The following is a 26,942-nucleotide window of genomic DNA, read 5'->3' as shown; positions in this document are numbered from 1 at the left end:
CATGCTACACAGGAAGCAGCAGAAATGTAAAAACTGTTACATGTTAGCATTGCGCTATTATTATTATGATAGTTTCAAAATTGCAACTTTTTCTCATCAAATCACATACACTTACTGGACTGAACCAGCAAAATTATCATATTTCATACCCAGTATGTGGCAAATTCACACATATATTAATAATATAAATATTAATTCCATCAATTGGCGACGACACTGTTGTTTAAGTGATCATAATCTTTTGGGAACTCATAATCACGTTTTTTTGTAAAACGCACTGATTGGGGTTGCTTCACTTTTCAGCGGAAGCAGAACAAAATGACGTCAAACTCCGCCTTTCATGTAAACTAAGTAAGTAAGTAAGTTGATGACCAATTAAGTCTGATTGCGGATGTTGAGGGTTTTATCGAGTTTCATCATCAGGCACACATTTCAAATTAAAAGCATCGTTATCGGTAATACCGGCGCTGCAGTGACATGGTATCGCCCGGCGACAGTGACGTAATTAATGAATTGCTCGCACCTGCGCGCCACGCCAGGTGATGTTTACAAAGCGAGGCGCGCGCACGTGCAAAGCCGCGCTCATGCCACGCGCACTGCCGGGGAGGAGTGAGTGACAGGCAGGGCAGCGCCTAGAAAACAAAACGACGCTCCTCTCTTGACTTCCTGTTCTTTTCTTGACTTTTTTTTTCTTTTCTTTCTTTTTAAACACATTTAGCGGCTCCAAGGGAACAGAAGCGCAGCAGCTCTCCCGGCTCCAGGATGACTGCGGCGGCCCGAGAAGCGTCGACGTGCCGGCTGGAGAGGAGCAGTCACACGGCCTTCATTCACAACAACACCCTGCACGTCTGGGGAGGCTACCAGGTGCGTCCCGGTCTTGGTTTTTAGTGTCTTCACGGTCAGGTCAGGTGTGGTTCCATGGCTCACACTTGCAGGTAATGTTTACTTTTCCATCACTGTGTACATACATGCTATCAACCCTGCATCTTTGCCAAGACTTGGTGAAGCCAGTGAAGAGAAAGCTGACATTCTGGACTTTGTGTGCGGGTTTTTAGTCCGGTGGTGTGGAACCTGGGCCCATGTGTAACACACAAACCACCTTAAAACCACCTTAAAAGGCACTGTGATATGTATTGTATATTTTTGTGAATATAGTATGGCCCTCTGAGGACGATACTAGTATCCAAAGTGTGGCACAGGGGCCATTTACGTACCAGCATTTTAAAAAATTGGCTCTAAAATAAAACAAAATATCCCAGTTAGTTTCCAGACCCAAGTATAACTGAATTCCCGCCTATTTATTTTTATAAATGGAACATTTTTGTTCACTTGGAGCATAGTAAACACGTTTAATACCTTCTAAATGTGCTTTTTACCATTACACATGAACATGAAATAGCACCCCTGTAGTCTACTTTATACTCCTACGACCCAATTTAGTAGACTCAAGACTGGTGTTCCGGTGTTCCGGTACCAGAGCTGAGTGAGGTGGTGGACAGGAAGTAACATCGTGGGTTCAGAGTTGAGTTTTTGGGTCAATCCTGTTATAATAGCATGTGTTCCGGTGAACACATAGACACACCACCTACGGGGGCAAGCATAAGGGTCCGGTGCATTGTGTGTTGGGTGGCAGTCAAGGGCGGGTGCGTAGGCGACCTGGTCTTCGGCGGCCAAATCTGGTTCTTGGGACATGGACCCGGACGCCTCCCTGGTGAGGTGTTCCGGGCATGCCCAGCCGGGAAAAGGCCCCGGGGCAGACCTAGGACACGCTGGAGGGACTATGTCTCACAGCTGGCCTGGGAACGCCTTGGTGTCCTCCCGGTGGAGCTGGAGGAGGTGGCCAGGGATCGGGAAGTCTGGGCTTCCCTACTAAGACTGCTGCCCCCGCGACCCGGACCCAGATAAGCGGAGGAAAATGGATGGATGGATGGATGGATGGATGGTGTTCCGGTGATCAAGTCTGGTGCTTGTGTATCATCATACATTACAGTGACAGTACATTACAGTAGTAGTGGTGTAGAATATTACAAATGTTTTTGCATGTGTCTTCTGAATGCCTTATAGAGAATTTGCAAGTCACTTAATTTATCCTTTTAACCAAAAGTCAAATGTGCTTAAATATGCATATTATTGGGCTAGTTATGGGTAGTATTCAACCATGAAACTGCATGATTTATTAATATACGTCCCGTCAGAGTGCATATTCAAACAAGTGTCGTTATGTGCATGTTGCCAGGTTGTCGCCGGCGAGGACATCGTCCTGCCCAGTGATGAGATCTGGATCTGTGACTTGGACAGCGGCATCTGGTGAGGGCGGGGGTAGTAAAAAGTAATTAAAAACCCAAACAGGTTTACGATAACGTTCCTAAGTGCCTACCGTGTCCATTTTTGACAACAGGGAGCGACGGGAGATGAGCGGCGAGGTGCCCTGCGACCTGATGGGCTTCTGTGGCTCGTACGTGAACGGCTCGCTCTACGTCTTTGCAGGATGCGACCAACAAGGTTACAGCAACAAAGTGAGTAGCCAATCAGCAAACGAGGAAAATACGGCGTCCATTTGTGCACTTTGTCCACTTTTTCCGATTCTTTTTTTCATATTTTCTAAATTAATCGTGATTGATCACCATTGGCAACTAATAGTGACATGTTCATTTTTACCATTTTATTTAAGGGAAGTAATGGTAATGGTTTAATTTCATTTGAACATGCATCAGATTCCAATTGAATGCATCCCATAATCAGTTCCCAGTTCCACATGTCCAAAAGGAGTAGGAAGAAGCAAAGCTTATTAAATCCTACCCCTCCATCTGGTACTTTTACAATCACTAACTGTTACATTTGTTCACTTCCTGCTTTATTTTTTTATTTTTATTTTTATTTTTATTTTTATTTTTATTTTTATTTTTATTTTTATTTTTATTTTTATTTTTATTTTTATTTTTATTTTTATTTTTATTTTTATTTTTATTAAAAAATAATAAAATAAAATAGCATATAAGTATTTCAAATGTACTTCTTCCCTGAGATGATACTTCTCCTCTTGTAGAGAAGTATTGGATGACATTTTTAGCTAATTGGTTATTTTATTTTTAGCGCTTCTTTTTGCAAAAGTGTAGGCTGAAGTGATTTGTTCCCACGTTGTACGCAGCTTCTAAAAACGCGTCATTACGTCACTTTACTGTAAATAAAATTAAAAAAAAAATTTTTAAAGGTTTTTTTCATGCATGCCATGACTTTTTGTTTTTGTTTTTATTCCTGTTGTCCTTTTTGAGACGTTTCTTTGCGTGTAGATGTTCAGCGTGGACCTCATGCAGCAGTGCTACGTGTGGAAGAAGGTGACCGCCTCGAAGGGAACGCCGCCCTCGCCCAGGACCAAACACAGCTGCTGGGTGCATGGAGATAGGTCAGGAGCGTACGTAGCCGCGTGCTCGTCTACAGAACTGTATTTTTAAATAAAGTTTTGGGCCGCAGATTGATCTATTTTGGCGGCTACGGATGCAAGACCCTCTTGGAGGTCAGGAACACGTCGTTGTCGAGCTTCGTCATTGAAGAAATGTCCTGGGTACGTCCTAATCAGCAGTGGCTAGCGCGTCGCATCGTTAAAATGCTAACTTTTTACACTCCTCAGACGACCATCGGCGACACGTTATTTCGGTGCTGGGGCTGGAACAACGAGGTCAACGTGTTCGATACACACACCACCACGTGGAGTGTCCCCGAGACTCAGGTTGGCACCCACTCTTGGTTCCGGGTTCGTATTAGCATGCAAACTAGCATATGCTAGAGCACCGCCCCATTCCACTTCAGGACGTTTCCTGTTTACCCGGGTCATTTGTAATCCGTCCTGGCATTTCCACTTAAATCTACTGTCAAATCTGATTTACTAGTCAGTTGGGCACATTAAAAGGGGGTTGTCTACAGCCGCACAAGCTTCTCCACAGCTCCATCTGGTGGTAAAAGGTTGGTTACGGACGCCTTAAGAGTCAAGCTGGACATCAAGTTGACGGCTTGGACTTTTAGCTCCATGGCCAGCCCTCTCCACTCCCACCCGCCCCACTTGGGCCCCGATGCAAGCAGACTTATGGCCAAAAGTGAGAAGAAACCTTTTTGTAGACTTTGTCTCAAGGCATGTCGTCTCTGCCCGTCTCGCCCCAAACAGGGCCCGGCGCCGACCCACCGAGGCTGCCACGCCAGCGCCGTGGTGGGGAACAAAGGCTACGTGTGTGGCGGCGTGGTGAGTGTTCCCAAGATGCACTACTGGACAGTTAGCTGGGGAAAAGCCATTTCCTGTTTGAGCATCCTCTTCCTGTTGCTTACTGTTCTGCAGGAAAGTGCAGAGTTGGACCTCTTCTGTCTGGACCTGGACTCGGACTCGGACAAATGGACCTGGACTCAATTGTACAACACTAATTGTTTTAGTTGTCAGGTTACTGGTGTTGTGTATTTATGGTTTTTGTTTTTTTTTTTGTTCCACTTTGGCGCCCCAGCAACGTGTCGCCATGCTGTGCGCCGTTGGGCCGCTCCATGCACACCATGACGCCCACCTCCGACCACACCCTCTTTGTGTTCGGCGGTCTGGGCGCCGACGGGCGCACCCTCAGTGAGTACCGCTTCGTTAGCACACAGATGCTCGTCCACGTAAAGTAGTGTGGAATCTGCCGTGCATCTTATCACTTCATGCACAGAGTTGAAGGCCACGCTTGGAGGAGAACATATGAAAACAGTTTGTTTTTTTTTGTTTTTTTCTTCTAGATGACGCCTGGCAGTTCAACACGCTCCGAAGAGAGTGGAGCAAGATAACGCACCCGCACAAGGACAAGCCCAGGTAAGCCACGTCTCCAAACCTACAGGTGGCGCTCCAACCTGAAAGACACGCCTCCTTCGCTGCATCGCGGTTCAAACATTTAATATTATCAAAGATAATACTTGTACAATTGTACTTATTCTTGGCCTAAATGAAGTAAAACACAACTCGAGGCAGAAGTAACAATGTCAAATGTAGTACTCGACTTTGACACTAGGGGTCGGCTTCCGGTGATTCAATGGCCAGATGGATCGGCACAACAAATTCACCGATTGCGGTCGAGACGAGTAGAGTACAGTAGAGTTGTATTTTTTCGCCAGAGTTGCGTTCAAGGTCCTATTTTTGACACGTGGCTTATACCTCTCCCTCAAAAACACTCCTGCTCGCTTGATGTTGACTTTTTCCAATTTCGGATCAACATTTGCAATAATTCAGATTTGGCTCCAGATTTTACCCCCCCCCCCCCCCCCAAAAAAAAAAAAAAACGTAAGTTCAATATTTTCAAATGAAAGAAAACCAATTGTGACGGTGCTAAGGTCACACTTCTTTCTTCTACAGTCCCAATGTTCTCCCAAAAGTCTAGTTGAGTTCAAGTCCCCCTTGGCGCTCGGAGATACTGTACATTCATTGTCAGCATTCCTGACATTTCCAAACATTTGGAACAGGTATCTCTGCCATCGGAATGTTTGCTGATCTACTGTATGGTTGCGTTGTACCATGTAGTACATTCTACACCATCGTAGTATAAACCTTGTATTCATTTAGAACGCGCCTCATTCCAGTCCGACTAAACGTATTTAATACTAACGAATGATAGTGGAAGATGATCCATGAACATATACATAACTTATACTGTACTTACATACACACATACATGGTGTAAGATGGATCTCACAGCAACTGTGGTGCATTCAAGGACTGCCAAAAGCCCTGGTGAGAAAAAAAAAAAAGTTTAATTTTTTTTTTTTTTTTTTTTTTACATTCTGTTCATTTTGTTACATTCTACCTGTCATGTAAATGACCCACTTGGTATGAAAGATGGAAAAAAAACAAAAAAAAACCCCAAACCCTATAAAATAGGCTAGTAAATCAAGCTTGTACAGGAAATGGATATTGTATGTGGTAATGAAAATAGACAAGGAAATCAAGCTAGTTCAGTATTTAAATAAATAAAATAGAAAATTTAAATGCACCCCACCCCCCCCAAAAAAAAATATTCCGGTAATTAAAAAAAATAAATCGAGCTAGTCTGGGATATTTATATACATATTTTTATACCATAAAAAATAATGTGAAAATGGAGCTAGTGCAAGATTTTATTTTTATTTTTTTATTGCAAACAAAATTTCCAAATGATCTGAAAATGGGCCAAAAAATTGAGCGATGCTGATTATTTTTTTTTTATTAATTTTTTTTTTTTTTTTTTTTTAATTAAAGTGTCAAGCAGCCCCTGGAAAAAGTCAAGTTAACGAAACTTAAAGTAAGCACGTATTTAAAGTGGGTGTCCAGAAAGAGCTATGACTTGCAAATACCCCCCCCCCCCCCCCCCCCCCCGGGCCACATTGAGACACGTGTGACCTCCATACAAAGGACATGGCCCCCCCAGCAGTAATGAGGGTAATGAAGTGACCTGATTGTGGGCGGGCCACAGCATGTCTGCGTTCAGTCGGGAACGGTGTGAAGCCTCAGCAACACCTGGAGGGAACTCCTTACTCCCTTACTTCCTTACTCCCTTACTTCCTTACTTGGCACCAACACGCCCTAGGAGGTGCGAGGTGTCCTGGCTGTCCAAGGTTGAAAAAGTGCAGCCATGCGCCAAGCAGCGTTGCCGTGTTGACACCGCAGCTCTTTAAGACTTGATGTTGGTAACCGGAGCTGATAAGATCATGTGAGCTGAATGTTGCACTTCCTGTTTGACCGGTGCCAATGCGGCTGTGAGCGATGCGGTACACGGCGTGTTGTGATATTGCTAACATGTCCCCCCCCCCCCCCCCTTCCTTGCATGCAGGGTGTGTCATAGCGCCTGCCTGGGAAGCGACAACGATGTGGTGGTCTTTGGGGGAAGCAGCAACCTTCGCATCCTCATGGATTCAGTACGTATTTATATGTATATCTATATGTATATGTACGTATGTGATATGAAAATATGAATAGTACTTGACTGCAGTGCCGTCGTCGGGCCATCCGTAATGTTCATCAGGTTTAAAGTAAGTCACTTTTAGCTAGTTGTGCTATTAAAGGGGACCCAGAAATGTCCTTGGAATGTTCTACTCTTGGGTTAAACCATGAATATTCCTTTCCATGGATACCATTAGCCATGTTTACATGCCTTTTCTCTTTCCCAAAACAATGGTAGCCATGGAAAGGAATATTCCAATCTCTTGTCTACATGCGTCGCTATAATGCAACAGAATAATCAATGGGCATGCCCAGTAAAACGTAAACATCACATGATAGTCAATGGGCATGCCCGGTAAAATGTAAACATCACATGATAGTCAATGGGCATGCCTGGTAAAATGTAAACATCACATGATAGTCAATGGGCATGCCCGGTAAAATGTAAACATTCCGTGATAGTCAATGGGCACGCCCGGTAAAATGTAAACATCGTGTGATAGTCAATGGGCATGCCCGGTAAAATGTAAACATTGTGTGGTAGTCAATGGGCATGCCCGGTAAAATGTAAACATCGTGTGGTAGTCAATGGGCATGCCCGGTAAAATGTAAACATTGTGTGGTAGTCAATGGGCATGCCCGGTAAAATGTAAACATTGTGTGGTAGTCAATGGGCATGCCCGGTAAAATGTAAACATCGCGTGATAGTCAATGGGCATGCCCGGTAAAACGTAAACATCATTGCGTGCTAGTCAATGGGCATGCCCAGTAAAACATAAATGTCGCGTGATAGTCAATGGGCATGCTATGCTGTTATATTTAATTTGAAAAAACATACAAATAACTATAATGGAAAAAGCAAATGCAAAATAATTTTATTTTATAATACGCAAAGGTCCCAAAAAAAAATGGGATGAGACCGCAAATAGGCGCTGGGCCTGGCTTTGGACACCGTTGGTGTAAATACTCACCTCACCTAATTCCTGTGCGTACGGAATATGACGTTGCATCTCAGGAATGTTGTGCAGATTTACGGACGTGGCTTTAAGTATTGCAGTGTTACGGGGACACGTGTGCACGCTATTGCTAAAGGTGTTGGGGGGGGGGGGGGGGCTGCTTGGGGTTCTCACAGCGGTTACATTGTGCATTAATCACATGACCAAGCAAACGCTTGCAATATCCATCACGGGACTAATGAGCTGTCCGATGTTGATCCTGCTCCTGTCAAGTTAACGCTTGGACTAAGACCCCCTTGGAGAACTAGACCACTCGGGTCCTGTCCCAATACTTTTGTTGTGGTTGCCAGGTAGCGGTGCTGAGGGCTCCGTCGCAGCATCACTGCCAAGACGTGTTTATCTTTCAGACGCAGCCGTACTCCCTCTTCAGGTTTGTACAACACGCGTAAGAAGGTTACACGCGTGCTATTTATACACACGCTAATGAGCTTTACTGTTCTTGGTGGTCTTGGGTCCAGGCTGTGCGAGGACTTCCTGGGGAGAAACGCCGAGGTCCCGGGCTGTCGTCCGGCATGGCTGCCGACCAAGCTGCGTAGCCGAGTGGAGAAGAGAGTCGCCTTCTTCTCGCTGCTGGCGCCTTGAAGAGGAGCGACTTTTTTTTTTTTTTAAACGTGTTTAGGAGTATAAAACAAATATGGTGCTTAACTTTTTTTAAAAAAAAAACAAAGTAAAAATAGTCTTATTTTAATGTAAATGTGATAGTTTTATCTTTAAATGTTTTCACCTTATCAATAAAGTTTATTTGTTATACTTGGATGTTTTTTTTTTTTTTTAGGTAGAACTTTAATAAGATAAAACACGATGCCCAGTGGGATACATTGTGGTGGTCTACAGCGAAGGTCTTCCAAGTGTGAGAGAAAAAAAAAAAAAAATCAATGAAAACTGTAGTACCGCCTTAAGCCCAGCAGAGGGTGACAAACACAAGATGATGTAGGTTGGCTGTCAGGAAGTTTCAAATCATCTGGGAAGGACTCCCATGTTTTTTAAGGCTCTGAAAACAAACCTTATCGACAATATAGTCCACACCTGAGCATTGGAAATATCTTCATTGTCTCCTCTTCATCACACAGGCCGCACATAGTTGGCGGGGAGCATCCCTCGCTGGCCTGTACGTTGGTTGCTCCCAAACACCCAGCCCTCGTCGATGGGCTCCACGTCCCAGATGAGGTCGCCCTCCTGCAGGGAAACCTCATCGGCTTCTGCCGCTGTGTAGCTGTACAGGGCCTGGAAGTGCCTCTGGAAACAAAACAAATTGGAACAATTGTCAGCATGTCAGCTAATGAGACTCGATATAAAGTTGAACATGGCGGTTAAACCGTAGAAATGTGAAACACCATCGTGACCTTGCTTTAGCTAATGCTAATGTTAGCAAACTAGAATGTTTAGCTACAATATCATGCTACGTGTTAGTGTAACAGAGTTAAAAATACACTTTATGAATTTACTGTAATTTAGTAATTATTTGGATTTTATCTCGGTGAGTTATTTATTTTTCTTATACTATTTTCTCAATTTTATTGCTTTGCTTGTATTATGCCTTATATTTCATCCTGTCACTTCTGTTCCTCCCGGGCTTCCGTAGTCGCCCTCGGTTCCGGTAGTACTTCCTGTTTTTGCTACAAACTTCCTTGCTGGGCATCGATGAGGGTCAGTTGAGTTTATGTTTATTGTTTGTATGTCAATACAATGTTAGTTTTATGTTCTTTTGATCGTTGGTTTGAGTTAAAAGAGCCTCTTCATTTGCTTATTTGGCGGGATTTGTGTTCTAATGTTAATTAATTAATTGACTATAATTAATATAATAACCAAAATCTAAATTAAAATGATGTAAAATGTAAAAAAAGACAAAAGTATAAAGATAATAAAAAATAAATAGAAAATGCCAAATATGTAAAAAAAAAAAAACAAGCAAACAATGACTTAAATAAAAGTGGGTGCTGCCTTAATGACTGAATGAGAAGTCCTGTTTTAAAGGTTTTTATAGGTCCTCACCCCTCCACCTGGACCTGTAGCAAGAGTCTCCTGGCTGGATGGTTCTTCTTCGGCATCATAGAGCAGAAAAACACACACCAAAAAACACAGATGTAAAAATAAAAGGAGATAAGAAGATATTCATTCATGCTTCCTCTGAGAAAGGGCGTCACCTTGCCTATTTTCCGGAGGAGGAGCGTCACTTCGAACTTTGCTCTTCTCGAAGTCTTCGTGGTACTTTATCTGCACATACAAAACACAGCCGCAAGAGGGCGCCAGACTTCACTTTAATGACCGGCAAAGACGTTCAATGAAATACCACTTTGTTGTTTTTCCTTTTGTAAACCCTCCAAAAAACAATTTATTTTTGATTTACAGTATTTTTTTATGTTTTACTATTTGAATAATGGGCTTTCTCCGCTTGTTTGAGTACTTTGTAAAAACATTGTTCAGATGTTTTCACTGTTAAAATACCAACAAGAAATACTTTCCACAAGCCTGAATATTTCTTGTAAATTTACAGCGGCTAAGAAGTTAAATAAAGATTTATTTTATTTTTTTCTTTATTTCTCATAAATATGTGAAATGTCAGTAACAAGGATGAGGCGCAAGGAAGCACAGAAAAGCTACGTCTGCCCGTCTTATACAGCGTCGCAGATGTCACAAACAATAACACCACGCTACTACGGTGCGTTCACAGACGGCCGAACACAGTGGGACAAAACAATCCGCAAAAATAAACATTATCACAAAACGTGTCAAATTGTAGGCTTTGTAACAAATAAGGTGAATAAAATAATAGACGGGACAATCCCGGATGCGCTTATTCGTTATTCGTTCCTACTTCTCAAAAAGCTAACGTGGAAAAACTCGCTAGCTTGCTCGCTCGCAATTTCAATTTGTGCTGGAAGACACGGCCATCCCAAGGAGAGCGGACATTGGAAGTGTTGTCGCTGCTGTTGTTGACGGAATTAGCATACATAAGTCAAAATAGCTGTGTCCCAATGATGTGCAATGTTAGCTAGCTCATATTAACTCATTTTCTCATGTTATAATACACAGAAAAGGGAACGTAATTGAGTATCCGATCCAATATTTCTTGAATACATTCTTTACAATTGAATTTATTTTTAAATGTCTTCATGGCGAGGTGTAACCAAATATGGTTCCTAGCTAGGAGTTGAAATCGCAACGACAGTAATCAAAGTTAGCCACAGGTGTAAAAACGTTATTTGACTGTACTGCAGTTGATTCCCATTCTGTGTGTGTGTGTTGCGTTCAGGGTGGAATGTGTGTGTGAGAGCGGATGTTGAGTGGGTGTCCACAGGCGAGAGCTTTTGACCATATAGGGCCGCCTCTTGCGGGCTTACCGAGGAGAGAAATGTCTGAAATGTTCCTCGCTTGCGCTTCCTTCGGTGGAGTTGTGTAGCGCTTTCACCGTCACACACAATACACACGTTTTTGTTTTTTTTAACATCTATCCACACGCTAACATCATGCAGTGTGATGTTTGGATTCAAATGTGATGATGTTGGTTCTTACGTTGCTGATCTGGTCCTGCGTCTTCTTCAGCCGTTGCATCTCGGGAGTGTCGGTCACCACGCTGAAACCTTTGCCTCTGTTCTTCTCAAACTCTTCCTTGTAAAGGGCCTGGGGGGGGGGGTCGTCACATGTGACAGTCATAGTTTAGCATTCCGGTTAGCCTAGCCTGGCCTAAAACTTCCCAAAAAGTTCACTTAGCAACCCAATTTAGCTTAATTCACCTGGAATTAGGACTGGGAATGGGGTTAGCAGTTAGCTTAACCTAGCTTCACTTCCCAAAAGGTTAGCTTAACCTGGCTTAGCTTCCCAAACTTCCCACTTAGAAACCCAATTTAGCTTAATTCACCTGGAATTAGGACTGGGAATGGGGTTAGCAGTTAGCTTAACATCCCAAAAAGTTCACTTAGCAACCTAATTTAGCGTATACGCCTGGAATCAAGACTGGGATGGAGGTTAGCAGTTAGCTTAACTTCCCAAAAAGTTCACTTAGCAACCTAATTTAGCGTATACACCTGGAATCAAGACTGGGATGAGGGTTAGCAGTTAGCTTAACCTAGCTTAACTTCCCAAAAAGTTCACTTAGCAACCTAATTTAGCGTATACACCTGGAATCAAGACTGGGATGAGGGTTAGCAGTTAGCTTAACCTAGCTTAACTTCCCAAAAAGTTCACTTAGCAACCCTATTTTGCTTAATTCACCTGACTGGGATGGGGGTTAGCAGTTAGCTTAACCTAGCTTCACTTCCCAAAAGGTTATCTTAACCTGGCTTAACTTCCCAAACTTCCCACTTAGAAACCCAATTTAGCTTAATTCACCTGGAATTAGGACTGGGAATGGGGTTAGCAGTTAGCTTAACATCCCAAAAAGTTTGCCTAGCAACCCCATTTTGCTTAATTCGCCTGGAATCAAGACTGGGATGGAGGTTAGCAGTTAGCTTAACTTCCCAAAAAGTTCACTTAGCAACCTAATTTAGCGTACACACCTGGAATCAAGACTGGGATGAGGGTTAGCAGTTAGCTTAACCTAGCTTAACTTCCCAAAAAGTTCACTTAACAACCTAATTTTGCGTATACACCTGGAATCAAGACTGGGATGAGGGTTAGCAGTTAGCTTAACCTAGCTTAACTTCCCAAAAAGTTCACTTAACAATCTAATTTAGCGTATACACCTGGAATCAAGACTGGGATGAGGGTTAGCAGTTAGCTTAACCTATCTTAACTTCCCAAAAAGTTCACTTAACAACCTAATTTAGCGTATACACCTGGAATCAAGACTGGGATGAGGGTTAGCAGTTAGCTTAACCTAGCTTAACTTCCCAAAAAGTTCACTTAGCAACCTAATTTAGCGTATACACCTGGAATCAAGACTGGGATGAGGGTTAGCAGTTAGCTTAACCTAGCTTAACTTCCCAAAAAGTTCACTTAGCAACCCTATTTTGCTTAATTCACCTGACTGGGATGGGGGTTAGCGGCTAGCTTAACCTATCTTAACAACAAGAATCTTATTAACCTCTTTTTAATATCGGTTTTCATGATCGGGAAAAATCCAGATACCGATATCAACCGGTATGGAATTTTATGCTGATATCGGGTCGATAATTGTCAGTACTGATAATACTTTTTCCATAGTTGAAACCATGTATATTATGTTGGTTTGTCGTCAAAGCTAACTTCTGGATTATTTCCGTAAAAACCACCAGCCGTTTCCCAAAAATTCCCGTTTTTAAGTCACCGAGAAGCAGTTTCATGCGGATGAGAGACTGAAAGCATGAAATCCTTATCAGGAAACATGTGGCTAGCCCTTAAAGATACTAGCGTGTTCTCACTACGGCCACAATCGCTTTTGTTGAAGAAAAAAAGAGGGAACTATGGCGTTATCATTTCACAGGATTTGTGGTCCCAAAGTACAATAAACACAAGCATGACACTTATTAGCAGTAACACACACACACACACACACACACACACACACACACACAGAGCAGTGTGGGGAGTCAAGTTGTGGCCGTGAGGAATATTTCCAGTGTGTGAGAGAGAGGAGCTGCACTGTCGGGACTTTTATGGATATAAACGCTGAGCCCTGCTTGGAAGAGACCGGGACAGACGGGAACGGGAAAATCACCGCTTTGTGTTCCACAGTAATACTTCACCATACAAATACACCATCTAGTACAGGGGTGCTCATTAAGTCGATCGCGAGCTACCGGTCGATCGCGGAGGTGGTACTGGTCGATCGCGGCGTGACATTAAAAAAAATATCATCCCAGCATCAATGCCGTCACTTGATTGACATACAGGACAACCATTCAGATGACAACTGAATGTTGCCCTTCGGGCGACCAATCAAATCAAACGACGTCTCTAAGTGCAGCAGAACTTACGATGTCAGCCTATCATCCATCGCCGTTACTTGATTGACATACAGGACAACCAGTCAGATGACAACTGAATTTTGACCTTTAGGTCACCGCTCATGCGTAAACAACGATGCAAAGTGCTAAGCTAGTCGGCGAATTGCGAGATTTTAAAGCCCTCGCTAAAGTTTATGGTCACTAAAATGAGTGAAGGAGCTGGACCAAAAACTGGACCAAGTAAAAAGGCAAAAAACATATCACTTCCATACGGATATGGAATATTATACGGATATTATGATACGGATATTATCCATGACTGATAAACATTTGGAAGTGTGCTTGAGGCTGGCTATCAGCAGCTACTGTCCGGACTATGCATCCCTGGCTGGTTCAATTCAGTGCAAGTCATCAAAGTAAACTCAGGTAATTACAAAAAATGTTAATAGTTAATTATGTGTGTTTTGCAATATTGGCTCATTTGGTTATGTAAGGTACATCAACATACATTGTACGTACAAATAATAATAATAGATGTTTTGCATTTTTGTAGTGGGTAGATCATTTTGACTCGGTCATTTTAAAAGTAGCTCGCATGCTGAAAAAGTGTGAGCACCCCTGATCTAGTACCTATTAATACCAGGGGCGTCACTAGGTTCTGAGGACACGGGGGGCTTAGCCCCCTGGAGATGCACACGATATGAATGAATGTAGTAGACATTCCCAAAAAAAACAAAAAAAGTCCCAAAAACAAATAAGGAACAAGAAGCGGTATATAACTTTCCCACTTTTGGACAGATTTAGTAGAGATACTCAAATGTTTTAACCCGTGTCAGGTCATTTTCAGGATGAACGCTGAAGTGGGCGGGGCCTCACCTGGCTGTTGAGCATGCTCTGTTGCTTGAGACGCAGGTTCTCGGGGGTGTCGGTGACGATGGTGTAGGAGGTTTTGGGGTAATGCCTGAAAGGTTGCACGTGTGTCGTTATTATTGTACTTGGGGGGGGGGGGGTATGGGGGGGGGGGTACTTACATGCTGCAGTAAGGTCGCTTGTTGAAGCCTTTGTAGTTGTTCATGCTCAGGGCCATCTTACACACCTCACAGCTGAAACAGCCTTTGTGCCAGTACTACACACACACACACACACACACACGCACACACACACACACACACTGCATTATGACAACCAAAACAAACATATTGTTTGGCTTCTCTTTGCATTATTTTTCTTGGCTGTACTTCTTATTTTTAAACTTTAATTCTATTAAAAATAATAATTTAATATTTTTTATTAATTATATATATTTTTATATATTATATATAATTATATTTTATATATATTATATTTTTTATAATTTTATATATTATATTATTTATATTTTAATTTTATATTATTTAATATAATTTTTAAAAAAAATATTAGTGTAAAAGTACACAAATGTGTTTACAGTACTTGTTTTGGAAATGTTTTGCAAATAATTAGTTACTATTATATTTATATTACATCATTTAATACATGAAGTATACTAATTGCACATTATTATATTATAGTAATTATATCACTTGTACATATTTGTATTTAATTATTATATTTGGATGATAATAAATACAATTAAATATACATATTTAAATATAAACAATAGTGAAAGTAAAAGCATTGTATAATACATATAAGCATATTTTTTGAAACATTGTCAACGTTGAGGTTTTCCTGGTAAAGAAACAAGTGAAAATAAACATAAATGAAATGAAAATAATAAGTACCTTATCCAGACAGTTGACCTTCTCTGTGGGGTAAACCGGTTTGTTGCATCTTCCACAGGGAGGATTCATTGCGTCTCCAACAGGAAAAAGATGCCAAGTTGACAAGACGAGTGGAAAGTGTGGGAGAAGAAGAAGAAGAAGAAGAAGAGGATGGTGATGATGCAGGAACCAAATGGACCAGCTGACCTTTTTTTACTTTCATACACAATTGTGACGTCACCAGTGGGCGGTGTCTGCGTGAACCCCGCGTGTTGTTGGCGTCGTCCGTATTAAAACACGAGTCCTTTACAACTATTTCAAAGTAAGTGTGCTTTGTTTGGTTGAGTCAAAGTACTGAAAATTGTTGTGTTTATCATAATATTCCTAATATGGAACAGTGCAGTACGTGTGTATGTTGAGGGGGAGCACCCTCTGCTGGACGCTGTAGTAAACTACACATGCTCGCACATGTAGCTACCATTTTGTTTATACTCAATCGTACGGTGGTATGAATTGTTTAATGGGTATACTTTATTAATTTTAGGCGTGCTCCGTATATTAACACACGATATGTTGAAAAAATAAGAAGACTTACCATCGCAGTTGAACATAATGCCCAATATGTCCCAGTTTGTATACCTCGTTACCGACAGGGGGTATAGCTCAGTGGTAGAGCATTTGACTGCAGATCAAGAGGTCCCCGGTTCAAATCCGGGTGCCCCCTCTTTTCAAGTGATTCCTTTTAATTAGCGTCAGTTTGTTTGCGTGGCTTGTTACGTCACACGCACGTTTCTTTTATTTAAAGATACAACTTCATATCGCCATAGCAGACATTGTATGTTACCTTGCAAGTTAAAACTGACATACATGCAACTCATACAGAATGCTAACTTTTTTTTTGTCAAACGTGAGAAAAAGGAAGCACTCAGTCATTATTATTTTTTATTATTAAAAGACATTTAAACAAGAAATTAAACCCAGAAATGTGTTTCATCCAAACAACCAGATACATTCACACGGATCATTAGTTGCTAACACTGTATTAAAACGTAATTACTATAATCCACATTGAAGTTTCTCTCCAAACAAAAAAACGGATTAGGCTGTGTTATTACACAAAATGGAGGCAGTGCCCACTCACTCTCTGTCATCCACAGTTTCCAACATGTTCTCTTTGCTGTAGTTACGGAGCCCCTGAGGGGACATGGAGGAAAAAATAACAGGCAAAAAAGACCTGAGATCTCGCAAAACTACTTAGATTAAAATCCGATGCAAGCGCCGTTTTATTAATGTTCAACTTCACCCTATATAATGTTCCCCAGGTTCCATGAATGCACCATCATTATTTGGCGTTTTGTATTGAATACGGACGGAAGCCGTGAGGTACATACAACTACTAGTAAAAGAAGCATGGACGTTCGTAGCAAGAAACAGCGAGGAAGTTTCTATATTTAAACCCCCCCCCCCCCGCAACGTTTAAATGGTATGTTTGGAAACACTACGGATTCTCAAAGTACGGCGGAAACCGCCGACCCCCGTCTACTTCCTGGTCGGACACCGGTGAAGAACCAAGCAAATCAGGTGAGTCTTCCTGCTTTGCTAATTGTCCAGGAGCTATTTGTCCTCCCCAACAAGTGTCCCCCCCCCCCGAATGAGTGTTCATCACAGCAGGTGACATTAAAACAGCAGAGCAGTTGGCTTCTTCCTAAATTTGAAACAAATTTAAAAAGGGTATACGTTGTTTTCCTTTCTGCTCCTCACTACCGTATTAGCTTAGCCGCTAGCTCATTCATATTAGCAGTATGTTTAGCAAACAGGAATATAAACAAACATTGATTCCACTGTTGAAAGTGTCACTTTAACGTTGTTGTTGTTGCTGTACTGTATTTTTTTACAGCAGTAATTATTGTAATTGTTTGACTCCACCGCTGAACCACTGATATTGGAATTGCATAGCCGATGGGAAAGTGGGAGGAATGTTGTTTTTGAAAAGTTGTTGTCGTTTTAAGATGGCAAAAAGAATGATGAAGTGGTGCATAGTAAAAAAGACATGTTGAATTACAACATATTGCAAGAAATTGCACCATATCGTATTGGATTGCATTGATTTCAATGAAATGATTATCACATCGTATCGCCAGAAAATTCCATGTATCGTTAAAGTGTGGTATCGCTGGCAGTGCATCGAAATGTGTATCGAATCATCCTCAGCGCTGATATTCCCACCCCTAATATTTACAGTATGACTTTATATTTGTACATTTGTGCAGTAATGGATGTGCAAATACTGAATATGGAAATGAAATGCTGCATTTCCACACCATTTTCGCTATGTGGAGTTAAGCCATGGCCGAAAGTGTGTCATGCTTCACACAGTTTTGCGAGATCTCACAAAAAAAAAACATTAATTATTTTTTCTCCATGACCCCTTGGGGGTGTGTAGTTTCTCCAACTGGTGTCAAGGAGCAAGAGATGCACAGGAAGCTGGAAAAAAAGCATCCGAAAAGGTCCTTAGTGCGTCCCATCCTTATGTTAACCGTCCTCAAGATGGCGCCCTTTCATGCTTCGGGAAGCTCAACAACATTGCTCAGCTTCGAGGAAACCTTCCTTTTCGTGACCCCCGAGCTCGACCTCGCCGTAGCCGGACTGGCACCCCTGGTTGCGGAACTTCATGGCGGGCCAGTAGCTGTTGCTGCGTCGCTGCAGCGGACAACGGCGGTGGTCAGCTCCGGCAAAATAAACACCTGTGTGTGTGTGTGTGTGTGTGCGTGTGTGCGCATGTTTAGGAGACATCCTCACCTGCATGAGGTAGAAAGGTGGCGCTAGCGTGGGGTGTGTGTTGATGTAGTAAACGGCCAGCAAGGTGAGCGCTATCAGCAGGAGCAGGGCGGCCACCACGCCCGCGATGATGGCCGCGTTCTCCGTTATCCCAGAGTGCTTCGGGGGGTCTGTGTTTAAATCTGCAAGAGAGTCAACGCAGCCGTTCAAGACCCACGGGCAGGATCTTTGCCTCCAATACAATACAATATATATATATTTTTTATAATGGCCGCATTTTGTACTCTCATAACAGAGGTGAGCTTGGTCTAGTGCGCATATGTTAATTACACAACAACAATTCATGAAATCAATTAGTTGCGTTATTATGTAAAATAATAACAGCCCGCACGGTGGTCAAGTGGTTAGCATGTATGCCACACAGTCAGGAGATCGGGAAGACCTGGGTGCGTTATTTGACAGCCCTAAAAAAAAAAAGTCCACTTTTGGAATATTAGCTTGCGGAAAAAGTTGATGTTACGAGAGTATATTCAAAATTAATAATTATGAGGATAAAGTGAAAATATTAAAATACTGTATTACATAATATAATAAGAAAAACAGGAGAATAGATTATGAGAGAAAATGAATGCCATTTTAGTAGAAGAGTGTTAAGATATTATTATTTTTTTTCCCAAAAAAATTATTAAATGAGGATTAAAAAAAACAAAATAAAGTAGTAATATTTTGGAAAATTAGGTTAGGTTATTATGTATAATATGAGATTTATGAGATATTATGAGAATAAATAAATAATATTACAAACAGAAAATTTTACAAAGATTATTTAAAAAGAAAGTCAAGCACCGAAGCATTGCTGCCCTCTGGTGGCCACTTTGTGTTAACTCACCCCTGGTAACAGACTCGCCGTGGAGCTCAGTGGCAGAAGAAGTCGCGGGGGGAAGCGAGGAGTGGTTGTAGGAGAGCGTAGACTCTTCAGGCGAGTTGTAGTCCTCACATGAGCCTTTAGCCTGAATGCAGCCACCAGTATTTAATTTAATGTTCCTCCGATGGAAGGACAAGGTGACGGACGGGAATATCAGGAATATCAGGAATATCTCACCTCCTCAGGACAGTTGTAATCCAGCCACTCCTGTCTCAGCCGATCGACGCCGTCGGAGCACCTGAAAAGTGACGTCAGCGCTGTAAAGGTTCTTGTGACACCCCCCCATACGACAGCGTTTTACCTTTGAAGCGTGTTGCACCACCCGCATCCGCTGGTCACGTTGGACGCCAGGCATCGGTCGCAGGAAGTGTGCTGAAGACAAGCTGCGAGGGCAAAGAGACACTAAGAGATAAACGACAGGAAACGAGCACGTGGTTACGTGACGACTCACTGGGCAGCGGCGTGAACTCGAAGGCGGATCCGCTGATGATCTTGGTGGTGTTGATTTCCACGCGGTGATACTCGTAGATGGTTCGCCGCTTTGCGTCTTGAAGGCAAACGCACGCTTAAGCTTCAGCGACAACCGCTTGCTAATTTTTTTTTTTTCTCAAACTGAGCTAGCGTGACGAGTCGCTGACCTGCTACCTGTGCGGACGGGAGGTACGCCATGAAAGCGTCAGACAGCCCCACCTTGACCGGATGCTGGGTGGAGTTGATCCTGTCCACTGACACCGGGATCTAGACCGGAACACAAGATCACGATAGCAACTAAATTGGGACGAGCAGGTGCTGAAAAGCAACGCACCTCCCTGTAGTTAAACACCACGGTTCCGTTTCTGTGCAGGGCGGCCTGGAAGGTAAACGCCCCTTCAGCTTCTCGCTCCTTCAGCCGCACGTTGTCCCACTGCACCACGAACAGATTACCTGGAAGATGGGGGACCACCACGGATTCTTCTCAACCATCCCCTGCTTCCCAAACACAACGTGTCTCATCCGTTGCTTACCGTTATCCGAGTACCTGACGGTGGAGTTTTGGGAGAAACTGGGGTCGAAGTTGGCCATGAGGGGGGCGATGTACTGGGTGGCGGTCAGCATGCGGTGAGTGATCTCCCCCATGAAGATGAAGCCTACAGAGGAACACAACACCTCTTGGTCAGAACTAAGAATGCTTCCATTGGCCCATCTGGTTCTTCATGAGTGCGATTGACCAGGTTACATATAGACAAACAACCATTCTTCGGGCGAGCCAGCCAATCCCAGGGCACATATAGACAAACAACCATTCTTCGGGCGAGCCAGCCAATCACAGGGCACATATAGACAAACAACCATTCTTCAGGCGAGCCAGCCAATCACAGGGCACATATAGACAACCATTCTTCGGGCGAGCCAGCCAATCACAGGGCACATATAGACAAACAACCATTCTTCGGGCGAGCCAGCCAATCACAGGGCACATATAGACAAACAACCATTCTTCAGGCGAGCCAGCCAATCACAGGGCACATATAGACAAACAACCATTCTTCGGGCGAGCCAGCCAGCCAATCCCGGGGCACATATAGACAAAAAAACATTATTCGGGCGAGCCAGCCAATCCCAGGGCACATATAGACAAACAACCATTCTTCAGGCGAGCCAGCCAATCACAGGGCACATATAGACAAACAAACATTATTCGGGCGAGCCAGCCAATCCCAGGGCACATATAGACAAACAACCATTCTTCGGGCGAGCCAGCCAATCACAGGGCACATATAGACAAACAACCATTCCTCGGGCGAGCCAGCCAATCACAGGGCACATATAGACAAACAACCATTCTTCGGGCGAGCCAGCCAGCCAATCCCGGGGCACATATAGACAAACAAACATTCTTCGGGCGAGCCAGCCAGCCAATCACAGGGCACATATAGGCAAACAACCATTCTTCGGGCGAGCCAGCCAATCCCGGGGCACATATAGACAAACAAACATTATTCGGGTGAGCCAGCCAGCCAATCACAGGGCACATATAGGCAAACAACCATTCTTCGGGCGAGCCAGCCAGCCAATCCCAGGGTACATATAGACAAACAAACATTCTTCGGGCGAGCCAGCCAGCCAATCCCGGGGCACATATAGACAAAAAAACATTATTCGGGCGAGCCAGCCAATCCCAGGGCACATATAAACAAACAAACATTATTCGGGCGAGCCAGCCAATCACAGGGCACATACAGACAAACAACCATTCTTCGGGCGAGCCAGCCAATCACAGGGCACATATAGACAAACAACCATTCCTCGGGCGAGCCAGCCAATCACAGGGCACATATAGACAAACAACCATTCTTCGGGCGAGCCAGCCAGCCAATCCCGGGGCACATATAGACAAACAAACATTCTTCGGGCGAGCCAGCCAGCCAATCACAGGGCACATATAGGCAAACAACCATTCTTCGGGCGAGCCAGCCAATCCCGGGGCACATATAGACAAACAAACATTATTCGGGTGAGCCAGCCAGCCAATCACAGGGCACATATAGGCAAACAACCATTCTTCGGGCGAGCCAGCCAGCCAATCCCAGGGTACATATAGACAAACAAACATTCTTCGGGCGAGCCAGCCAGCCAATCCCGGGGCACATATAGACAAAAAAACATTATTCGGGCGAGCCAGCCAATCCCAGGGCACATATAAACAAACAAACATTATTCGGGCGAGCCAGCCAATCACAGGGCACATACAGACAAACAAACATTCTTCGGGCGAGCCAGCCAGCCAATCACAGGGCACATATAGACAAACAAACATTCTTCGGGCGAGCCAGCCAATCACATGATGAAACTCACCGCCAGTCGCGACGATGATTTGTCTCAAGTAGTGTCCGTAAAACGGGAAATCGAAAGACAGCGCCACCCTCTGGAAGAAAGCATACAAACATTGTAAGTTCAATGCTAGCCGCGTGCGCGCGTGTACGCTTCTCACCGCAGCTTGCCGGTGCGCGTTGGACAGGATGCCGTGGATTCGGACTTGGCTCGTGTGTAGCGAGTCCAGATCCACCCATAGGTCTTTGGTGCGTCCGTCTTCGGGACCGAAACTCTGCCAGCTGTAGTAACGCTGCGTGTCCTCCTGCGTGACAACAACAGCGCCGCCCGGTGGAGTGTTTCTTTTACTGACTGATGGCATGAGTGGGTGTCACGGGTGCGGTGCGGGGGGGGCTGGGCGGCTGTCCATCAGAAAGTGGAGCAGTTAAATGCAGCGTCTCTGCTGCTCCACATACGCGGCGAGCGACCCACTTTCACCCTCCGCGTCTCAGCCATTCCTGGTGTTCCTTAGCGTTGCAGCTCAATGATGGGAACTCCCAAAGGCGCCCCCACCGCCGCCCACTCCCCGACCCCCTATTTGAGTCATTTGTAATCACTCACACATCCAAGCTGACATAAACGCTGTCAAATGGTTTTACACTGCTAGAAAATAAAAGTATAACACCATTTACATGTGAAATAATTCTTTTCAGGAATCGATCGGAGAACGTCAACGTTGGTACGTTCAAGGACCGCCAGATAATGTGCGAAATCCAATTAGTGAAGCTTAAAGACGTGAACATTTTTTAAAATTGTTTACTTATTTGCTGTACATTTTGGACTGTAATATTACATACAGTAATACCTCGTTTATCACAATTAATCGGTTCCATACCAGACTGTGAAATTTCCACAAATTTCCTCTTTTTATATATTATAAATAGGTTTTTAGCATAATTAAAGATCTGTAGACATGAAATAACACCCCTATAGTCACTTCCGTACCTCTGTTATCCACTACAGGAGACATAATAAGATAAAATGTTGATATACAAGACATAAATAAACTTGTGCTTGTGTAACCGTGACTCTAGGGGTGTTATTTCATGTCTCAAGGGCTTTAATAATGTTTAGAGCCATATTTGGAAAGTTGTAAACAGGTTTTATATGCTAAAACTACCAAAAATATTCTAAATATTTCTAAATAAAAAATCCTACATTGACCGCAAATAAAGAGAGATTACAGTATGGGCTAATTGACAAGACAAAAAAAGTGAGCTACACCCCCATCTGGTGTTGACTAGTAGTAGTGACGTATCATAATGAACGAGTGGTTGTATGAAATATTGCCAATAGAATGATTGGCTGGACTATGAATGATAGAATAATGACTCTCACCACTATATGGGTCATGTTGTCAGGCAGGAAACTGAAGTCAAGTCGGCCTCCCTGGGACGGTGCGCTGCGAGCGCCTCTTGACAGGCTGGGTGTCTCCCAAGGCGTCCCCCAAGGCGTCCTCGTCTTCACGTCTGCATCAAGAAGGACAGTAGAAATCAGGTGTGTGGCTGTTTTTTTTTTTTATTGGCTCGCGGTGCTTTCTAAAAATACAATTTAACAAGAAAACTGAAAAAAACACAAACAGCAAAAATTTGAAAAAAAAAAACATTTAATTTTACAAGAATGAAATATATATAAAAAAAAAGTTGGAATCTAACCATCCACCCACTGTACCTCACTTATCCTCACTAGGGTTGCGGGCATGCTGGAGCCTATCCCAGCTATCACTGACCTTAACTGAGACAAGTGAGGCGTGCAGTTGTTTAGATGTTGTTGTGGGGTCTTTTGTGACCTCTCGGGGGTGAGTTTTGTCTCGAATGGCCCGCCAAACCAAAATGACCTCAAGAGCGCAGGCAAGACTCACCCCTGAGAGGTCACAAAAGACCCCACAACAACATCCATGAATGGTTGGATGGTTGGATGGATGGCTGGAGGATGGATGGATCTGGAAAATGTAAGAAAAAATGGGATCCATCCATCCATTCCATGCCATCCTCTATCTAACATCCATCCATCCATCATCCATCATCTATCCAGCCACCCTCCATCCAACCATCCATCCATCCATCCATCCATCCATCCAACCGTCCATCTATCCATCTATCCATCTATCCATCTATCCATTCATCCTCCATCCATCCAACCATCCATGGATGTTGTTGTGGGGTCTTTTGTGACCTCTCGGGGGTGAGTCTTGTCTCCGCTCTTGAGGTCATTTTGGTTTGACAGGCCACTCCTGAGAAGGTTCACCACTGTTCCACTTTTTGGCCATTTGTGGATAATGGCTCTCACTGTGGTTTGCTGGAGTCCCAAAGCTTTACAAATGGCTTTATAGCCTTTTTCCCCTCCTCTAATAATACAATGTTTTCATTTAAAAACTGCATTTTGTGTTGAACTGTGCAGTCAGTGATTAATATTTACATTTGTTTGACGATCTGAAACATTAAAGTGTGACAAACATTTAAAAAAATAATAAATCGATAATGGGTAACTTACCGAGGAAAATATAAAAAGTGTCAAAATTGCATCCTTTCATCCAAACAATCACATTTAATAAACTCTATGAGCGTGTTCTCTCCTCCCCGTTGAAAGGTGTGAAAAAGTAATATGTGCATAGTTCCCCCTGAAATGTTGTGGTTCCATCTGTTTTTGATTGGCTGCCCACGCTTGCCTTCCAAGGAAGGAGGCAACCTTTCAAGGTGGAGTCCTGAAACCAGACCAAAACTATTAATCTGCCTTTTTACCGCTCTGTTCCGTGGTGGGTGTGTTTTTGGACGTTTTGTGTGTGTTGCTAACGGAATGGCAACAAAATGTAAAAGATCGTAAATTAATTCCGGCTAATTATCATTAAGAGATAATTGTTTCCAGAGTTTTCCTGCTGTAAAGTCCCTTGGTGGTGTAATTCGCTAAGTGACCACCAGATGCCGCTAAATCACACAACCGCTTCTTTTCCAGATTAGAATTTTGACCTCTGTTCCTTTCTTGTTTATTGTATTAGCATTAGCCGTGCATCTTAGTCCGTGGAATTTGCTGTGGCTCTTATGAGGATGCTAAGGAGGTTCTAATGTTTGATTAACGCCTCCATTGGATCATGTTGACACCCCAGTCCGGGAGGAAGAAGAGCCCACCTTGCGGACACAAAGTTCCCGTCCCCGGCGTGTTTTTCGCTTGACTTGTTTTTGATAAACTCGTCAAGTGTTGACTTTAGAAGGGCTGGCCGCTGCCTGCGTGTGTGCGGGGGTGAAGACAAGGGGGCTAAAAAGAGTTCAAGAGTGGGAGGGGCCTATTGGAATCACTCAAGGGGAGTCTGGAAGACACATGGTGGAAAAGTGATGATGCAAAACAGGGAGACTTTCCCCTGCATCTGAGGATGCTGCCTCACAGGTTGTACGTTAAAGATGCTAAAAACAATATAGACTGTGGAATAATGTGACCTCTTTAAAGGAGCCGGACAAGAGTTTTAAAACTGGAAAGAAAAGCCAAGCCAAGTTCCTTGGCCCAGACGAAAGCTGATGTTCTTTCAGGCTGTTTGGAGGATGTGAAATCTAGGATGAAAAATACATTTGCTCCCAAAATGTGTTCCTCACTCACCCGGCACGTCCGTGTCGGAACGCCGACGAGGACCCATGGAGCGTTACCACGGTTTGGCAAAAAGGAAGAAGAGGATCTACTGCAGCCATTAGATCTCTATAGGATGGATTGGTACCCGCCTGGATGCGTTTGGAGCCAAATGGATGAAATAAGGAGATAATAATAGATAGAAATAATGAGTAGAAATCCAAAGTAACAGTTGATGACTTCCTGGGATTGTCCCAGATTCCTGCTTACTGTTGCCGTTTCAACACAGGAGATTACAAAGAACCGTACAAGAACCCTAGCGCCTGCCTACATTTCATCAACTACAGTCAAACCTCCATTTGAACACACCTCAGTTGGTTTTCCATCAACAATATTTCCTGAGCTTTTATACAATATTATAAATAAACTTAATGTCATGTTAATAGCATAGAGTTTAAATCTATATATATATATGGGAATAAAGTCATAATATTAGGAAAATAACATTTACAACGATTATTTGAGAAGAAATGTGGAATATTTAATGTGTAAAATTTAAGAAAAAAATGGGATCATTCCATCCATCCATCCATCTATCACCCATCTATCCATCCATCATCCAACCGTCCATTCGTCCATCCATCCATCCAACCGTCTAGCCGTCCATCATTCATCCATCCATCCATCCATCTATCCATTCATCCAACCGTCCATTCGTCCATCCATCCATCCAACCGTCTAGCCGTCCATCATTCATCCATCCATCTATCCATTCATCCAACCGTCCATTCGTCCAACCATCCATCCAACCATCATCCATCCATCATCCATCCATCCAATCATCATTCCATCTGTCTGTCCATCCATCCATCCATCAAACCGTCCATTCGTCCATTCATTCAACCGTCTAACCATCCATCCATCCATCCATCTATCTATCCATTCATCCAACCATCCATTTGTCCAACCATCCATCCATCCAACCATCATTCCATCATCCATCCATCCAATCATCATTCCATCTGTCTGTCCATCCATCCAACCATCCATCCATCCATCCATCCATCCATCCATCCATCCAACCGTCCATTCGTCCATCCATCCAACCGTCTAACCGTCCATCCTCCATCCATCCATCCATCCATCCATCCAACCGTCCATTTGTCCAACCATCCATCCATCCATCCATCCAACTGTCCATTTGTCCAACCATCCATCCATCCAACCATCATTCCATCATCCATCCATCCAACCATCATTCCATCTGTCCATCCATCCATCCATCCGTCC

General features: G+C 43.4%; 4 protein-coding genes and 1 non-coding gene across 9 annotated transcripts in view; 3 read left to right on the top strand and 2 right to left on the bottom strand.

Moving 5' to 3' along the window:
• Positions 1 to 194: 194 nt before the first annotated feature.
• Positions 195 to 8,660, top strand: LOC131132511 (kelch domain-containing protein 1-like). Of its 2 annotated transcripts, none has more exons than XM_058078229.1 (13): positions 195 to 864; positions 2,237 to 2,307; positions 2,399 to 2,516; positions 3,291 to 3,403; positions 3,472 to 3,562; positions 3,629 to 3,727; positions 4,160 to 4,234; positions 4,328 to 4,399; positions 4,480 to 4,600; positions 4,753 to 4,825; positions 6,813 to 6,897; positions 8,229 to 8,308; positions 8,397 to 8,660. In XM_058078229.1, the coding sequence occupies exons 1-13, from the start codon at positions 763 to 765 to the stop codon at positions 8,518 to 8,520; spliced, it is 1,224 nt and encodes a 407-aa protein (XP_057934212.1). In that variant the 5' UTR covers positions 195 to 762; the 3' UTR covers positions 8,521 to 8,660. The 2 variants fall into 2 exon arrangements, with proteins under 2 accessions (XP_057934212.1, XP_057934213.1); XM_058078230.1 differs by having other exon boundaries at positions 217 to 864; positions 4,328 to 4,398; positions 4,488 to 4,600; positions 8,397 to 8,658.
• An 11-nt stretch (positions 8,661 to 8,671) lies between these two features.
• Positions 8,672 to 15,725, bottom strand: LOC131132529 (LIM and SH3 domain protein 1-like). 2 transcript variants are annotated; one of them, XM_058078261.1, is made up of 7 exons: positions 15,566 to 15,725; positions 14,834 to 14,928; positions 14,679 to 14,763; positions 11,452 to 11,559; positions 10,083 to 10,152; positions 9,931 to 9,974; positions 8,672 to 9,174 (listed from the first exon to the last, which is right to left on the bottom strand). In XM_058078261.1, the coding sequence occupies exons 1-7, from the start codon at positions 15,632 to 15,634 to the stop codon at positions 9,001 to 9,003; spliced, it is 645 nt and encodes a 214-aa protein (XP_057934244.1). In that variant the 5' UTR covers positions 15,635 to 15,725; the 3' UTR covers positions 8,672 to 9,000. The 2 variants fall into 2 exon arrangements, with proteins under 2 accessions (XP_057934244.1, XP_057934243.1); XM_058078260.1 differs by having other exon boundaries at positions 8,674 to 9,174; positions 9,931 to 9,977.
• Positions 15,726 to 16,196: 471 nt separating this feature from the next.
• Positions 16,197 to 16,268, top strand: trnac-gca (transfer RNA cysteine (anticodon GCA)). Its single transcript has one exon. It is a non-coding gene; the product is annotated as a tRNA-Cys (tRNA).
• A 219-nt stretch (positions 16,269 to 16,487) lies between these two features.
• plxdc1 (plexin domain containing 1) overlaps positions 16,488 to 26,942 on the bottom strand; it is a 15,289-nt gene continuing 4,834 nt past the window's right edge. Inside the window, exons 3-14 of the mRNA XM_058078222.1 lie at positions 23,436 to 23,566; positions 22,219 to 22,362; positions 22,083 to 22,152; positions 20,252 to 20,374; positions 20,053 to 20,171; positions 19,886 to 19,985; positions 19,699 to 19,794; positions 19,549 to 19,630; positions 19,425 to 19,485; positions 19,212 to 19,332; positions 18,344 to 18,504; positions 16,488 to 18,244 (exon numbers count right to left, since the gene is read on the bottom strand). Coding sequence (XP_057934205.1) covers positions 18,119 to 18,244; positions 18,344 to 18,504; positions 19,212 to 19,332; positions 19,425 to 19,485; positions 19,549 to 19,630; positions 19,699 to 19,794; positions 19,886 to 19,985; positions 20,053 to 20,171; positions 20,252 to 20,374; positions 22,083 to 22,152; positions 22,219 to 22,362; positions 23,436 to 23,566 — 1,334 coding nt within the window. The 3' untranslated portion in view covers positions 16,488 to 18,118. The remainder of the gene's footprint in view (positions 18,245 to 18,343; positions 18,505 to 19,211; positions 19,333 to 19,424; positions 19,486 to 19,548; positions 19,631 to 19,698; positions 19,795 to 19,885; positions 19,986 to 20,052; positions 20,172 to 20,251; positions 20,375 to 22,082; positions 22,153 to 22,218; positions 22,363 to 23,435; positions 23,567 to 26,942) is intronic.
• Positions 16,983 to 26,942, top strand: part of tectb (tectorin beta) — a 27,851-nt gene continuing 17,891 nt past the window's right edge. Inside the window, exons 1-2 of one of the 3 annotated variants that reach the window (XM_058078241.1) lie at positions 16,983 to 17,125; positions 23,459 to 23,594. The gene's annotated coding sequence lies outside the window, so the exon portion shown is untranslated. The remainder of the gene's footprint in view (positions 17,126 to 23,458; positions 23,595 to 26,942) is intronic. The other 2 variants (XM_058078239.1, XM_058078242.1) reach the window with 2 other exon arrangements.

This window comes from Doryrhamphus excisus, chromosome 7 (assembly GCF_030265055.1).
Source record: "Doryrhamphus excisus isolate RoL2022-K1 chromosome 7, RoL_Dexc_1.0, whole genome shotgun sequence".
NCBI lineage: Eukaryota > Metazoa > Chordata > Actinopteri > Syngnathiformes > Syngnathidae > Doryrhamphus > Doryrhamphus excisus.
The sequence above is the reverse complement of the archived record's forward strand: the minus strand, read 5'-3'. Positions and strand labels throughout refer to the sequence as shown.